This window comes from Cibotium barometz, chromosome 20 (genome assembly GCF_041138505.1).
Source record: "Cibotium barometz isolate CiBa-2024 chromosome 20, ASM4113850v1, whole genome shotgun sequence".
NCBI classification, from domain to species: Eukaryota; Viridiplantae; Streptophyta; class Polypodiopsida; order Cyatheales; family Cibotiaceae; genus Cibotium; species Cibotium barometz.
This window is the reverse complement of record NC_141065.1, coordinates 55,104,024-55,120,699: the sequence shown is the minus strand read 5'-3', so window position 1 is coordinate 55,120,699 and position 16,676 is coordinate 55,104,024. Positions and strand designations below refer to the sequence as shown.

At 43.6% G+C, this 16,676-nt stretch overlaps 1 protein-coding gene across 1 annotated transcript in view; it reads right to left on the bottom strand.

The window, feature by feature from the left end:
• Positions 1 to 2,974: 2,974 nt before the first annotated feature.
• LOC147628050 (uncharacterized) overlaps positions 2,975 to 16,676 on the bottom strand; it is a 29,543-nt gene continuing 15,841 nt past the window's right edge. The window contains exon 2 of the mRNA XM_086815022.1: positions 2,975 to 3,563. Coding sequence (XP_086671148.1) covers positions 3,247 to 3,563 — 317 coding nt within the window. The 3' untranslated portion in view covers positions 2,975 to 3,246. The remainder of the gene's footprint in view (positions 3,564 to 16,676) is intronic.

Below are 16,676 nucleotides of genomic sequence, written 5' to 3'. Positions count from 1 at the left end.
ATCTCAATCTTTTTTTTGCCAAAGTGACGTAATCTCGTGCGAAAGTGTGTCCATTACTTGTGCTTACACGTGCATCAAAAGAATGTATGTTCAACAATGTTGATGAGATTTGCTCATTCTTTATTTTGCTCGTTCCCACTCGCTCGTTGTTTGGTCTACCTCAACTTTGAGAACCCATCATCTATGCAAAAATAACAAGTAGTGCAACGTGATAGGGGTGCATGCCACCACGTGGCACCACTATGGCTAATGTGTTTACTCCCCATGCCTACATGGTTTGACATGTAGAGGAATGATGTGGAAGGGTGCATATGACAACATTCCATGATGTGGCATGCAATGTCACCAAGTGTTCAAAGATACCATGTAAAGGTGGCAAGATGATGTGGCATTAATAATTACTAGGATGATGAGGTGGAAAGTCTAGGTTAACCATGTTTACATGGAGGGCGGAGGTGGCAAGGTGAGGTGACATAGTGCTTACATGGATCCTCCCCAAGCTAATGTGGACACAAACTGGCATGTACATGTAGGATTTGTGCCCACCCAAGGCTCACACATGGCATGATCTCTAGGCTTTGTAGATTACCAAGCCTAGATTTCCAAACCTAACTAGGGTTGGCTTTAGTCTTGAAAAGAGTAGAGTGGACACAATATGGGGATTTTGGAAGGAGTGAAAATAAAATCTCATGTACTCAAATTAAGCCTTTTTTAAAAATAAATTCACACTAACTAGTAATCCATGGAGTTTTTAGTTAAAAAGATTCAATATTTGATTTTCTAGAATTAAATTACAATTGACATACTGGACCTCTAACAGTCAGAACAAATTTTACAAATTACGTCTATAAAAATTCAACATTTAGTTTTGTACTTTTACCTTAGATCCATATTCTAGTAATCTTCCTCGATCCAATAATAACTAGGTCCATACAAATTAAGGATTTTATATGGTAGATGTGGTAAGAGGATGAAATACTATATTTTTTAGCAATTCTAATACCTTTTAAATAGTATAAAAATAGAAAAACACATCAAAAAATACTTGATAAATCAAGTTAAGCTTTATGTTATGTCAATTTATGATATGCAAAATGGAAACATCAGAAAAGTATAAATGTAAAAGTGTTAGCCAATTTACTCTCATTTAGTCGACCAGTCCAAACCTCACACAAGACCTACACACAGATTTTGTACCCAAACAAAAGGGGTTTTGCAATTATGAGATATTTATCAGATCATAGTTTTAGGTGTCCAATCTTGCATGTGATACTTCATTAAAAGACCTTGATGTGAAATTCCTTGGCTAAGTAGGAGAGATTGGTCATTCTTTATGAAAAACTACCTGCTTTTCAAGTTAAACCTAAGGCCACACACTAAACAAAATTAGATAACCTCATCTTGCAACCACCCCACTGCATGATTCCAATAAGCGATAGCACTGAAATTAGAGTAGGTGGTTTACTAGAAGGGTAGTTTAAACAAGTTGCACAATTGAGAATGTCACACTTACCATTGATATGTATTTGGATGTTATCTATTCTTTTGGAATGAAAAATGGCCATGGTCCAAAAGAATAATGGCCTTGGTGTTATCACCTTCGACCCATGAGCAGAACAAATAGCAATTCTCAAATAGTCTCTAGAACTTGAAGGGGACTAACCATTAAATCTCAAAGGAGCTACAAAGCAACTTAAACAAAGAGGAGCAAAGTGGCACAGGTCAAGTCCTCAAGGTCATTGAAATATATTAGGGTCCAACGAGCTTGTTTCCTTGCTTAGGTCAAGAAAATTTCGATATAGAGTCCCTCCTCAACAACCATCCCCTGATTTCAACCTTCAGTTTTCGTTGTTCTCTTAAAAAGAAATGTTGGTTTCAATCTTTGGCTCTCTTTCTTCTCTCTTTGTAATTTCTATCCACTTTACTTCTTTCTTTCTCATTGTGAATTCACCCTTTAATTGTAACAAAAGCACACAACATGCTTGGACGCATGCCCATCCCACAACATTGCACAAATTCAACATACTCTCTCCTTTTGAAAATCATCCCTTGATTCAATCTCCAATTTTAGTTGTTCCCTTTAAAAAAGAAATGCTAGCTTCAATCTTTGACTCTCTTTGTTTTATCTTTGCAACTTTACCATCTCTACTTCTTGACTTGACTTTTGGTCACCAGCAAGGCAGGTCCATTATGTAACAAAAGCAACATGCTCTTACAGAAAGCCCATCCCACGACACTGCACAAAATAATAGACAGATAGGTGCAGATATATATTCACATATGCTTATCAAGTTAGAACCTGCCCCATCATGTACAAGTAATGGTACCGACTCTCATAATATAGTTTCATTGTAATTTAGTTAAACATAAGCCCAAACCAATTTCTTATACCATCAAAAACCCATAAGAAGCTCACAAGATTATTTTTTACAATGTCTCTAATAATATGCACCTTACAGAAGGCTGTAGCCTTTTCATCTAGCTTGTATCATAATCCTCCCCACCAGGCTTTCTCTGCCTTCTCTGTATGGTGGCTATATCATGTGACACACTTAACATTGCTGTTTCTTCCATGCTCGCTAAGTCTAAAATTTAAAAGACTGCCAAACAATGCAAAACACACAAGTGGAACAACAATCGTCCTTTTCTGCCACTTGTTATTATGGAGAACAGTCCTTTTTTGACATTGTCATAGTGGAAAAGAAACATCAGCTGTCCATTGCAGTCCCTAGAAATCACCTTTTGAAATGGAGGAAAAATTAGAGGATTTACAAAAAAGAGGAAACCAAGCACATTCTATCTTCCAAATCTAAAACACAGCCAGAAACATGTCATGGCAATCACAACTTGAATCGCAGATAACTATGTACTTCATAACCATGGAGAAGGCATTTTTATAATACGGGCTTGATTTCAACCCGATAAATCCGGGCTTGATTTCAACCCCATAAATAGTTGAGCTAAAATGACAATAGTACCAATATTTAGAAACATTTATTGAAGCAAGTTCTTAGATATGAAACCTTTCTGCCTTCGTGTCTTGAACACACACTGGTCATGTCGACAAATTATCTTTCCAGTTTTCAACAACTTAACAGCATCAGCCAACACAAAGCAAGAAAAAGATTGGAGTTTTCCTAAGTCTTCTTTGCAGGAGCTCCAGAGCCACATTGCTCCCATTGTAACATGATTCTAGCTTGAACATTTATCAAGGTAGATCAACTTCAATGGAATCACATCTCACTTCTACCTGTCCAAGAATTTCTCAATGGTTGAAGTCAATGTAGCCTTCGGAACAGCACCAATGACAGTATCTTTCTTCTCTCCTCCTTTGAAGATCATGACAGTTGGGATGCTTCTGATCCCATACTCGGTTGCAGTATTGGGGCTTTCATCGGTGTTAAGTTTAAGGCACCTGATCCTGCCTGCATATTGCTTTGCAAGCTCATCAATCAAAGGTGCAATCATGCGGCAGGGGCCACACCAGGGCGCCCAAAAATCCACGAGCACTGGAATTTCGTTATCTAATACAAGCTCCTTCCAAGTTTTGTCGGTCACTGCACCTGCAGCAAGCCAGAAATCATCAACTCTGACACCATCAAGGAGATGGTCATAAAACCTCAAGATACATAAAAAATGAATCAGTGAAATCCATATTTAATTTACTACATAACCTGACACGCATGATTCTAAGTCAACTTTCTACAATTCTGATGGAGTCCTAGAAAAACTATGTACTCTTTTCAAACACTAGAGATCGAGAACGTGTGTGTCACTTGTTTGCCCTTGCTGCAACCTTTTAATGTAGAGATCATTACACATAATCTGTAAAGTTTCATGGAAGGCATTCACATACGCAAAGGAAAGCTTTGCTCATGGGAAACATAAAAGAGTTACATTATGATGTCCTATGAGAAAAGGTTTTAGGACAGAGAGACAAGATTTAACTTTCCCATCACTTTGCCTCCTTAACCACTTGCACAAACTGTATCTCCTCATTGCAAGGGGGATACGGTCACGTGCACACCAAAATTGGGTGCCCGGAGGACATTCTAATTGGCTTTGAGCAGGTTTTGGGGCTGCTTAACCAGCCCAAACAGGAGCCAAAAGTTCCATCTAAGAGGCTAGAATAATATTTTTAATGAGAGATTAAAATAAATTCTCATAACACATCTCGTGTTATGTCTGCGCCAGATCTGAAGCGGCGATAGCCGGCCAACTTCATCTCTGCCAGTTGATTCATCATGTTTTGGAGCCGATAGAGATGACCATTGCTGCCTCTCCGGTCCAAGCTCTCCCTCCAGAATCGGCTGTGCTTCCAGGGTGTTGGGACAGCCAGTCAACTACAATCTTTTCCGTGAAGAGGTATCTGTTTCTCCAAGGCCTGTATGGGGCTTCCGTACATGCCTGCATCTATTCCCCTTGTCGCGCTATGATGCGCATAAATTCCCGGAACATGGCGTTCGTGTCATCAATGATGACCTGGCTTCTGGAAGCAGTCATTGGCAAAGAAACAGATTCTATTGGGATCTAGTGTTCTCTCTCTTCGTCGGAATTCGCCATAGTGAGAGTCGTCAAGTTTTTCCCTAACTGCAACAATACCATCCACTATGCGTGTGGGAGACGTTTCCAATCGCTTTCGGAGGCTAGCAACCAACTGTCCTTCGAGGGACAAGAGACACACTGGAATGGGAGTGCAACCAGTGTATGAAAGCCAACCACGCAAGCGGGGAAAAAAAACTTCTTTTTTCTTGGCTAAATCTCTTTACCAAAAGGCAAAGCTCTGATACCATTGTAACATGCAAAAGCTTACAGACAGGATTATACTTCAGATAATGAATATATCAACACCTTGGTTCCTGACAATTACACAATGTAGCGAAAGTAAGAGTGAGAGAGAGAGAGAGAGAGAGAGAGAGAGAGAGAGAGAGATATTAACGTCTACGGAAGATCCCAAGGGCCTATTAGACCAAAAGTAATACAATGGTACCATGGATATATTGAGCCATCGAAAACTGAAAGAAAAAGTAAAATGAAAACATCTGACAGCACGTGATCAACAGATGATCCTGTGTAGTGTGAGATATGTTGTGATCGGCTAATGACGATACCCGCCTCGGCCAGAACTGATCTGATGGTGGAGTGAATGTCCGGCCTCTGTGATGGGAGCGTGTCATGTCGGCGGAGAACCTCACGAGTCCCTCTTTGTGTGGTGGAGGGTCCTAATGCTTTGGGGAAGAGAGAGAGAGAGAGAGAGAGAGAGAGAGAGAGAGACATAGAGAGAGAGAGAAAGAAAGCTATATTAACGTCTACTAGAGGCCGAACTCGACCTATGAGACAAATCAATGTACAACTGTCAATGTCTTCTGGAGAGAGAGAGAGAGAGAGAGAGAGAGAGAGAGAGAGAGATATATTAAGCGTCTACTAAAGACCCAATGGGCCTATGAGAAAAGTACCAATACATCCAAAACTCAAGGAAACTAAATGTCCCGAGTAGAAAATGAAAAGCATAAACTAAAAAACAACTAGCTATAACATGTGGCCAAAGAGGAACTAGTGGCCTAATACACTTGCGAGAGAGAGAGAGAGGAATCACAATAAAGACACGGTACAGCCCGATTGGGTCCCAAATACCCTCTACAGAGGCCCCACCAAGGATGGTGTATTTGCTTTATTGAATGATGAGAAAAGACTGACTTCTCGAGATCTTCCCTTGGCTGTAAACCTTCAACCTGAAGATGAACTGGTTCTTGACCTTCAAGTTCATTTTTGCATTATGCTCTCTTTGGTTGTCTTGGCCCTTAGAGCACTCCCACACTTTGTGGAATATGAGGTGCCTAAATGACTATTTGTCACATGCCCACCCGTGCCATGGCTAATCTCGAACATGATCATAAATCCTTGATTAATCCATCAATTAGGACAACATTTAGGTCATCAACAATATCATCTTCGTGAGCATCAACATTAGCATCACAAGCATCATTGGAGGACATGGAACCCTGTCTACAGCCAGCAGACAGCAGTCGGCAGCAAGCATGGGGTCCCAAGCAACAATCGACAACATCTAGGTGAAGGCCATCAGGCATGGGGCATGCAGCAAAGAAAGCGCAGCATTTAATACAACAATACCAGCATATTCCATGTCCAGAGTTGGCCGATAGCTGTTAGAAGTGGCCAACCTGCACCTCGGCATAATATATAAGCATAAAGTCATCATTCCGCAAAGCACATGCAGTCATTAAGCAAGTCATTCATCATTTTCAGAAGTCAATAGAAGTCATGTAGGAGCCAAAGGTCACCCTTTGGGACTGACCAAGGGCCTAACCATGTACAAGCATTCAGTCACCTTTTTGTACCATATTAAATACAAGAAAACCTAACACCAACTATCTCTCCCTTCTTCTCTCCCCTCTTAATCAAGCTTAGGGCTATGGATCACTACAGCAAGGCTTCCGCGCATGCAACATTGTTATAAGAGCAGTCACTATGCATCATAAGTCCCAAGGAGGTGCACAGATCTATCAAAAGAATGAAGTCATGCCCCAGGGTAGCAGATGGAGTGGTCTACCAAAAGACGAAGCTAGAGGAAAGCATTCTCTGGGAGTATGTACTCAGAACTAGTACATCATTAAGTTCTCAAATCAGTTCCAAAGGCCTAGCAACACACGACCAATTCCAACAGGTGACCCACTGCTATATTAAGGGAAAAGGATAGCAGGTGACCCACCGCTATATTAAGGGAAAAGAATAGCAGGCATGGGGACGGCATGGGGACGGCAGTGGAACAGATGTTCAGTTCTTCAACAAGACTTGGAAGTGGAGATTAGAAGTGGAAGGTGTCACATGTGTAGCCATAGGTCTTTGTCTGTTGGTCGACTAACCTCTTTGTTGGCCGACTTATCTCTCAATGCTAACCATGTTGGCTGACTAGCCCAAGGACTGGGCGACAAGGTCTAAGGCCCATGGCTGGCCATTGTTGGCTTTTCGGCATACCTTATGGTAGCCCACCTACAGCTGATTCTATGCCTATGATGCCTAATCCTTGTTATAGACATAGTTGCAACGAAACGCGTTTCATTCAGTTTGAATGAAATGAAACATTTCATACGAATGAAACGCGTTTCACATTCGTGTCCACCTGGGAACTGTACGATTTAAGCATTTTTTACCCAGATTCTTTAGTTTTAACTTGAAAACATGTTTTAATGTGTAAATGATGCATGTTTAATATTGTTTTGTATGGAAGGCAACATATTTTTTACATATTATAAACTTATATATAAATTTTGGGGCCTGTAACCCCCTTGTTTTGTATGAAACGTTTTTGAAATGTCTGGCAACACCTAAGGCTTCAAACGTGACCTATGTGAATGGGAGAGAGAATTAGGGTTAGGTTTCATGTGGGAGACATACACAGAGAAGAAGGGAGAGAGAGAGAGAGAGTTGTGGGGATAAGTCAAATCATTGGAATGAGTGTGTGACTCCCCTATCACACATGTATATTGCACTAGTACACACAGTGCACTTAGTACATTAAAAGTACTAAGTGTACTATGTACTATAACTTATGGGCTTGTACACACTATAAGGGTGGGCATAATGCCTTTACCCCAACAACCTCCCACTTAAAGGCAAAGTGCCCTTAAATGAAGGAAAAGGAAAATCAGCATGTACATGATAATATACAAGGCCATATCAAGGCTGAAACTGGCCTCATCCAATGCCCATCAAGTGTCTGCAATGAGCAAACCGCTCTGGAGGCAAACTCTTTGTCAACAAATCAGCCGGGTTGTCATCCGTATGAATCTTAACAAGCTGAATTTGCTTGTTCTCTATCACCTCTCTGATGAAGTGATACTTCACATCCACATGCTTCGTCTTTGCATGAAAGACAGGGTTCTTTGCCAACTGGATGGCACTCTGACTGTCACAATGCAACAATGGAATATCCCATGTATAACCCAAATCAACCACTAACCGAGATAGCCATAATGCCTCCTTGCAAGCCTCTGTAGCTGCAATATACTCAGCCTCTGTAGTAGATAAGGCTATGCACTTCTACATCCTGGATATCCATGACACAGCACCTCCTGTGAATGTAAACACATAACCGGTAGTAGACTTCCGGTTATCTGGATGACCGGCATAATGCAGCCTCTTCTTCAAGGCATCCATCTCTTTACGAGATTTCCCGGCAATCAACATATCATCAACATACAAGATGAGGATCAATAGACTGCCATCCAAAGCTTTCTTGGTGTATAAGCAGTGATCTATGTCACTTCTCCTGAAATTCTGGGATTTCATGAATGTATCAAATTTATGAGACCATTCCCTTGGTGCCTGTTTGAGCCCATAAAGACTCTTTTTCAGCTTGCATACTAGCTTCTCCTTTCCACTTACTGCATAACCCTCTGGCTGTTGCATATATATCTCCTCATGGAGATCACCGTGAAGAAAAGCAGTCTTCACATCCATCTAAATCAAATCCAGATCATCATGAGCAACCAAAGCTAATACAGCTCTAAGTGTGGTCATTTTGACCACTGGAGAGAAGATCTCATCAAAGTCCACACCATATTCCTGCTTGAAGCCCTTAGCCACTAACCTGGCTTTGTATCTTGTCTTTGCATCTCGTGCAACTTTGAGCCTATAAACCCACTTGCATGGCAAAACCTTCTTGCCTGCAAGCAAATGCACCAACTTCCATGTTCCATTTTTGTGCAGAGAATCCATCTCTGACTTCATAGCACGCTCCCAAAGAGCCTTGTCTGCCCTCTGTAAAGCCTCCTTATAACATGAGGGCTCCCCACAGTCAGTGAGCATCAAGTAGTCAACCCCTGGAACAAACCTGTCAGGGGCTCTGGAGGGTCTTGTGGACCTCCGTACCCAATGACCATCATTTGCAGGTTGCTGTCGAGCCTGCATATCACCTATTGGTGGCTCCTGTTCCATGCCATAAGGCTGAAAAATCATGCCCGGTATCTCCTCTATCTGTGGGATATCCATAGGGATATTTTCTGCCATCTCTGGCTGTCCATTTGGACCATTTTCAGCACCATTTAAGGGCTGGTTTTGCTGCTGTAATGGCTGATTTACAACCCTTGGTTGTTGTCCATGATGTCCATCATCATCAAAGATGACTCTGCTAGGCTCCTGTTGCCTTGCAGGCTCCTTATACATGCATGTTTCATCAAAAATGACATCATTGCTGCGTATAATCTTTCTATTCACGGGATCCCAAAGTCTATACTCCATTTCACCTCTGTCACCATATCCTAGGAATATGCATTTGTGAGACTTAGGATCAAGTTTGGTGCGCATTTCCCTGCGTATGTGCACGTACGCAACGCAACCAAACACTCTTAAGTGCTTGTATGACGGAGGCTTCCCTGTCCATACTTCCTCTGGCACTTTCCCACCAAGCCTCGTGTTAGGTGACCTGTTTATAAGATGAACGGCTGTCATAACAGCTTCAGCCCAAAAACCATGAGGTAATGCAGCATGTGACAACATAGAACAGACCTTCTCCTGAATGGTCCTGTTCATCCTCTCTGCTGTCCCGTTTTGTGGAGGATCATAAGGAGTAGAGAGCTCCCTCTTGATGCCTTTAGCATCACAAAAGTCCTGAAACTGTTTGGACATATACTCTCCACCATTGTCGGAACGCAGAGCCTTCAGTGTTTTGCCAGTTTGATTCTCAACAAGAGCAACAAACTTCTCAAACACTGAGAATGTATCACTCTTCAAACGAAGAGGATAAACCCACACCTTGCGTGTGGCATCATCAATAAATGACACAAAATATTTTGCCCCTCCCAAAGAAAGCTGAGGCATCTCACATACATCTGTATGCACAAGCTGTAACTGAGCATCTTTCTGTCCAAGAGCTTTCTTGTGGGAGCACTGGAGTTGCCTACCATATATACAATGCTCACAAAACTGAAAACTTGAAAACTTTAGAGAAGGCAAGTAACCCAAACGAGACAATTGCTCCATTCCTTTGACACTCATGTGTCCCAACCGGCTATGCCACATAGAGATTTCCGACAGCTCGGTTGCATTTACATTAGCATGGTGACAAACACCTGCATGCATGAAGTAAAGAGTGTCCACCTTAGAGCCTCTGGCAACAACCAGTGAGCCCTTACTAATCTTCCACTTTCCACGACCAAATGTGGTAACATAATCAGCATCATCAAGCTGTCCAGTAGAAAGCAGGTTCTTCTTGATCTCAGGCACATGGCTGACATCATGGAGCATAAGCTGTGAGCCATCTGAAAACACAAGTCTCACATCACCTCTGCCAAGAATCTTGCATGCATGGTTGTCACCCAAATAAACTACTCCTTCATTGCCAGCAGTATACCTGACAAACAAGTCTCTGCAACCTGTGACATGAAAGGAGGCACCTGAATCAATGATCCATGAGTGCATACCATGACCATCTCCTGTAAGAAGTGAATGGGCATCAAGTGAAGACGTGAATAGGACCTCATCCTCACTGTCACCTGCATGTGACACATTGACTTCTTCAATCTTGACTCCACTTTTGCCCTTTGGCTTTACATCTTTGACTTCATCTTTGTCTTTGTCTTTGCCTTTTCCCTTTTCCTTTTGATCATTTTTCCATTTGTAGCATTGCTTTTTGATGTGTCCCTTCTTGCCATAATAATGGCATTCCAAGTCCTTTTTGGAGCGAGACTTGCTCCTTCCCCGTTCTTGGCTTTTACCCCTTTGCTGGGATCTCCCACGTGCATTCATTGCATTGGACTTTCCAAGAGAGTTGTTTTTCCTGTTCATCTCTTCTTGAAGAAGAGCACCCTCAACATCTGCATATGACAGCATAGCATTCGAATTGCTAGTGGCTGTCCTGAATGTGTCCCAACTCTCTGGCAAAGTGCATAAGAGAAAGGTGGCTTTGAACTCATCGTCCATTGCCAACTTTAAATTGATGACCTGGCTGACAATACCATTAAACTCATTTAGATGGGCTGTCATAGACGCCCCTTCCTTCATTTGAAGACCTATGAGTTTCTTCAACCAATACACTTTGCTTGAGGCACTTTGCTGGGCATACAAGTCCTGCAATCTCTGCCACATTCCCCAAGTTGTCTTCTCTTCACGAATGCTGAAAAGTAAAGAGTCTCACACAGACAACATGATAGTAGATCTTGCCAGCTCATCCATACCTTCCCACTCTTTAGCAGTAAGAGAAGCGGACTTTACACCCCTTTCTTTGATAGGCTTATGCTGCTTCTTCTGGAGCAACACATTATAGCACTGGGTTTGCCAAATATCATAGTTATGTGAGCCTTCAAGCTTCTTGATGTGAAGCAATGAAGAGCTCTCACCTGTGGTGGTTGCCATAGCAATATGCAACCTGTCAATGCCTGACTCCCTGCAAGATGTGCAAACACTGCACCAAAAGCACACAAAGTGCTCACAGTTGTTCTCCCAAGCTTTATCTCCCACTGCGGAAGCACAAATGCAACTCTACTCCCACTGTATGTGATGAAATCACCAAAATCTGGTTGCTGCAGATTTAGGACAGCACCTTAAATGTGCTCTGTTGCCCTTTCAAAGTACTGTACAACAGTACCAAGTGCTCACCAATGATGTACCAAATCTGTACCGGCAAGTACAGCAGCTGAAAATGAACCTTTTCCTCACTCAAATCAGTGTACAGCCATGTCAAAACTTGCACAAAGTTGTACCAAATCTGTACCAGCAAGTACAGCAACAATAGGTTGTCCAAATGAGTGAAAATCAGACTTTTACAATCCCCACCACTGCATACAACAGTCCCGGACTGAAATTGAGCAAAAGCTCCTTGACTGCAAGTGGATTTCTGAGGATTCAAGGCATAAAAGTCTTGCCTGCTGCTTTGCCAAGCTCAACAAGCATAAAATCTTGAAAAGCCCCTTGATTTAAGATCAATGCTGATCATACATGGTACATTGACGCACATGAAGGCATCCAGAGTCTTCACAGTGCTTCCCCCTGGCCACATATACATCTAATACATGAAAGCCCCTTGATTTGCAGGCACATTGAGTGCTTGACAGGCATCAACACGTTGCCCAAAGCATCAAATGCGAGTGCCTGCATGCAAATCAACCCAATCAGCACAAAAGCCCCTTGATTTGCACTGCAATTTGCTGCAATTTTGCCCGAATGTGCGATTTCTCACATCATACAGCATGTATGAATGCCCAATTGCACAAATACATCAAAAGCCCCAAATTTTGACATCCAATTTCCTGCAAATTGATCCTGATTGTGACCAATGTCACCCAATTTTGCCAATTTCGCTCAAAATTGAGCAATTCGGCACCTGTACCTACTCAATTGATTGAATTGATAAGAAATTCCCAAAGAATTGAAGCAAATACCTCTTAATTTTTGAATTTTTCTGAGATTTGCAGACTGAATTTTGTTGTTGCAGGAGAGGGGAGGCACGTCTGCTGCTGATGCTGATGAAAAAGGGTGCTGCACGATGATGCTGCTGCTGCTCGTTGCTGTGCGTGTGTTGATGCTAGCTCTTTGATGCGCCTGCTCTGCTGTGCAGGTACGGATGGCTGGGCAGCCCTCTGCGCTGCCTGGTTGGGCAACGTGGCTGCTGCTGGGCAGCAGGTGAGCAGCCCACGCTGCTGGTTGGACAGCCCACGTCTGCTGGCTGCCTACGCCCAGCTGCTAGGCAGCAAAGTACAGTGCGAATGGGTACGCCGTTGCCAGCAATACGCTAACTAGCACCAGAAACGCCACGCTTCTTCAAGTAGAGATGTTCGGCCAGCACGGTTGCGTTGCTACGCCTTGTGGCCAGGCCGTCTAACGCCCAATGCCTTGCTACGTGCGAATGGGTACGCCGCTGCACTCCTCCGGCCTCACTCACTCACTGCACGTCTCACAGAAATCTGCTGACCTCTTGCAGAAAACGCAGAAGAAGCTCAAGGCATCATCCCCATCACCATCATCAACCGTTAAGCGTCAGGATTTGGAACCCTGATTACGCTGTGATTTGTGGGCTTCTCGATTCACTGGGGTTTCTTCCCGGCTGGAACTTCTGCATCTCAGAAATGTGCAAAAGGGATGTGCTTTACAGCTGTGGGGCCTGTGGATACCCTCTGAACCTTAGCTCTGATACCAGTTGAATGGGAGAGAGAATTAGGGTTAGGTTTCATGTGGGAGACATACACAGAGAAGAAGGGAGAGAGAGAGAGAGAGTTGTGGGGATAAGTCAAATCACTGGAATGAGTGTGTGACTCTCCTATCACACATGTATATTGCACTAGTACACATAGTGCACTTACATTAAAAGTACTAAGTGTACTATGTACTATAACTTATGGGCTTGTACACACTATAAGGGTGGGCATAATGCCTTTACCCCAACACTATGTAGCTTGTGCCTAACATGTCCTTGGACTAGGGCTCACAATGGGGTCACGGCATACGACCAAGAAATCCTAAAAACTTTCTATTGATGTACAAATGTAGCACTGATGATGAGCCAATGTGTCACATAGCTGACCGTACAATACCGCTCTGCCTATATTGCTGACCATACAGAATCTGCCCAATTGCATCTACTATTTGAATCTGTACTGGCTGGATTCATAGTGGTTGTACTAGCATAGTGCATGTCACGTGTACCCCCCTGCCATGACTAATCTTCGGCATGAACATTCTTAATCCCTGATTAGTGAGCAGTTAAGTACCATCAAATAAGTATCATCAGTAGTATCAAAAGCATCATCATCATCACCAGCATCAGCATCTACATCATCATCTTCATCAGCATGATCTACAGCACAAGGATCAGCATCGTTATCATTAGCAGCACCACCACCACCATAAGGGAAAGGTATAGGGGCCTGCCGGCTGGCAGCCAGTACTCTGTCGGCTGGCACCAGGCCTCTGTACAGCATGCGGCTAAGGGCTAGAAGGTGGGCAGCAAGTGTGGCAAGGGCGGCAGACAAAAGCACAGTTTTTATCAGTATTTAATTCAGGTTCATGTCCACAGCAGGTGGACAACAGGGCAGCTGGCCGACTGCTTCCCAAAGCGTATATATAAGCACAAGTCATTTCATTCATCATTCATCAAGCTCGTAAATTCAGTTCATTCATTCTAGCATCAGGAGAAGTATTTAGAAAGGGGCCAGAAGGTCAACCCCTTGGGTTTGACTAAGGCCCACATGTGAAAGCATCCATGCAACCTTTTTGTACTGTCATGCGCAAGACATGCACTGGCTAATCCCAAGGCTAATCCTAAAGAGGCAACAAAATAAAGACACAGATCAAAACCTGATTCTGGAGCATATGTTGCTGATATGGGTAGGAAAGGACCGGTGGAGGACAATGGGATGCTGTCGGCTAGCGCATACAGACTTAGGACCAGTCGGCTGCAACTTTTGGAGGTGTTTTTGTCCAGGACCTGACCAACCAGCAGTCGGCCAGTCCACTGGTATTTTCCAAGGCCTAGAAAAGGCAATGGTGCTCATTGTCGTGGTGCTCATTGTCGTGACTCATTCACTCCAGCATTGGGCTGAGTCATAGATATAGGACTAGATTAGGTTTTGCACCTTTTCAAGAAGGCAGCCAAGGGCTGCAAGATTGTACTAAATTTTTGTACATTAGAATATACTGAATACTCAGCTATCCCTCACTCTCTCTCCTCTCTCTTCTGCATGTGTTTTGCATCAGCATGTTCCAAGATGGTGTTTAGGGCTAAAAGAAGACTCCCAGAGCTTCCGCATGTAACATTGGTATTAAAGCATCAGGCTCAGCAAGGCTAAACATTGATTCAGTCCCAGATGAAAGTGCACAGGTCCAAGGTACAGGAAAGTGCACAGGTACGAGGCCCAAGTAAAGGAACACAAGACATGGAAGAAATGACCAAGAGGTTGGTTGGTGGTGTTCCCCAAAACCCAAGGGAATGGCAATCTTGTGAGTCAGGTGCCACTTGGGGCACACCAAGAAAAGCTTTGATGCAACAGTTCCAAGGGAGGATGATGTCGGAATGCACAACGGAAATATAAGACATGTAGTAGAGAGCAAAACGCAGAAGAGAGAGAGAGAGAGAGAGAGAGTTATATTAACGTCTATGGAAGACCCCAAGGGCCTATGAGGCCAAAAGTAATGCAATGGTACCATGGATATACTGAGCCATGGAAAACTGAAAGAAAAAGTAAAATGAAAACATCTGACGGTACATGTGATCAACAGATGATCCTATGTAGAGTGAGATATGCGTATGACATGTCGGAGGAGAACCTCACGAATCCGTCTCTGTGTGGTGGAGGGTCCTAATGCTCTAGGTCGGGGATATCTGGCTCGCAAAATGGCTCCTATCCACAAATATTGCGATCTCATCAATGTACAGGCCAAAGAGTGTAGGTGAGAGTGGGCAGCCATACTTAGCCCCAATAGTGCTACATATATGAAACCGGCCTCTGATAGAAACCAGAGTGCGGTAGACTAGCAGTCACCCGTCCACTTATAGTCTAGATATGAAAACAAAACAGATTGGAGCTAGAGGGCCCAAATCTGAAAACAAGGCGACACCTGTTGGCCCCAAAGCTTGGCGCCCCTTGCGGTATTTCTTTATTCAATTCCAAAAATATGAATGGCTGAGCACAACAAAAATCAGCCAAGAGATTACACCTGTATGTCCAATCTGACGGCCCACAATACCTCTTAGCACAGAGGATCTATGCACACAGATCTGTGTCTCCAAATAACACACTGTGCCTCCCTCTGATCAGCCAAGACCACTAAGCAGGGCAGCCATGAGCATACATCTGGCATAACTCAAGTGCATGATTCAACATCTCAGCTCATACATACATGTACTGTCCAAACTCTGTCTCAACCCTTGTCAATCTGCCATACCCCTCCTCTCACAAGGGGCCAGATAGCTCATATCTGCAACAGACATCAAGCAGTAGAAAGAGAGATAGATGAATAGATGAGGAGCTTACCAAAATCAGCTCGTGAATCAGCACTGGAGGAAGCAACGGTACCAATCCGTACTTGCAGGCACTTGTTTCCACAACCCTGTTTCACACCTGAGTATGTACTTGTCTATACCCTCCTCCTTGTGTTCACTATATGCTGTACTTGACTGTACAGATCTGAAAAACAGCACTGTACTTGTATGTACTTGTTTGTACTTGACTGTACGGGCTGTTCCTGCAGAAAACCAGAAGTAACCGCCTGCAGCCAGCACCTGGACTCGCCTGAACCTGCGCAGTCAGTCTGTCCAGAACCTGTCCAGCACCGCCAGCAGCCGTACTGCTGTACCTGGACTGTCCGTACACTGTATGGCAGTCGTACAATGTTGTACCTGCTGTTGTACCTGTCTGCACATGCTGTACCAGCAACTGCAGCCTTCTGTTACAGCCGCCGCCCACTCTCCTGGTGCAGAGAACACTCAGCGCAGCCTGTACCTACTACAACCTGTCCGTACAGAACTGTACGGCTGGTTGGTACAGAGAAAAACAGCAGCAAACCAGCCTTCAGCAGTCGACCAGTTCCTCCCCTTGCTTTTTCAACGCTTCCCCACAAGAGTGCCTATGCTCCACGACTCCTTTTCCCAAAAAGAAGAGAGAGAGCGAGGAGAGAGAAGCACACACTCCAAAAGTGAAGTAGCCTCCTCCCAATAAAAATCC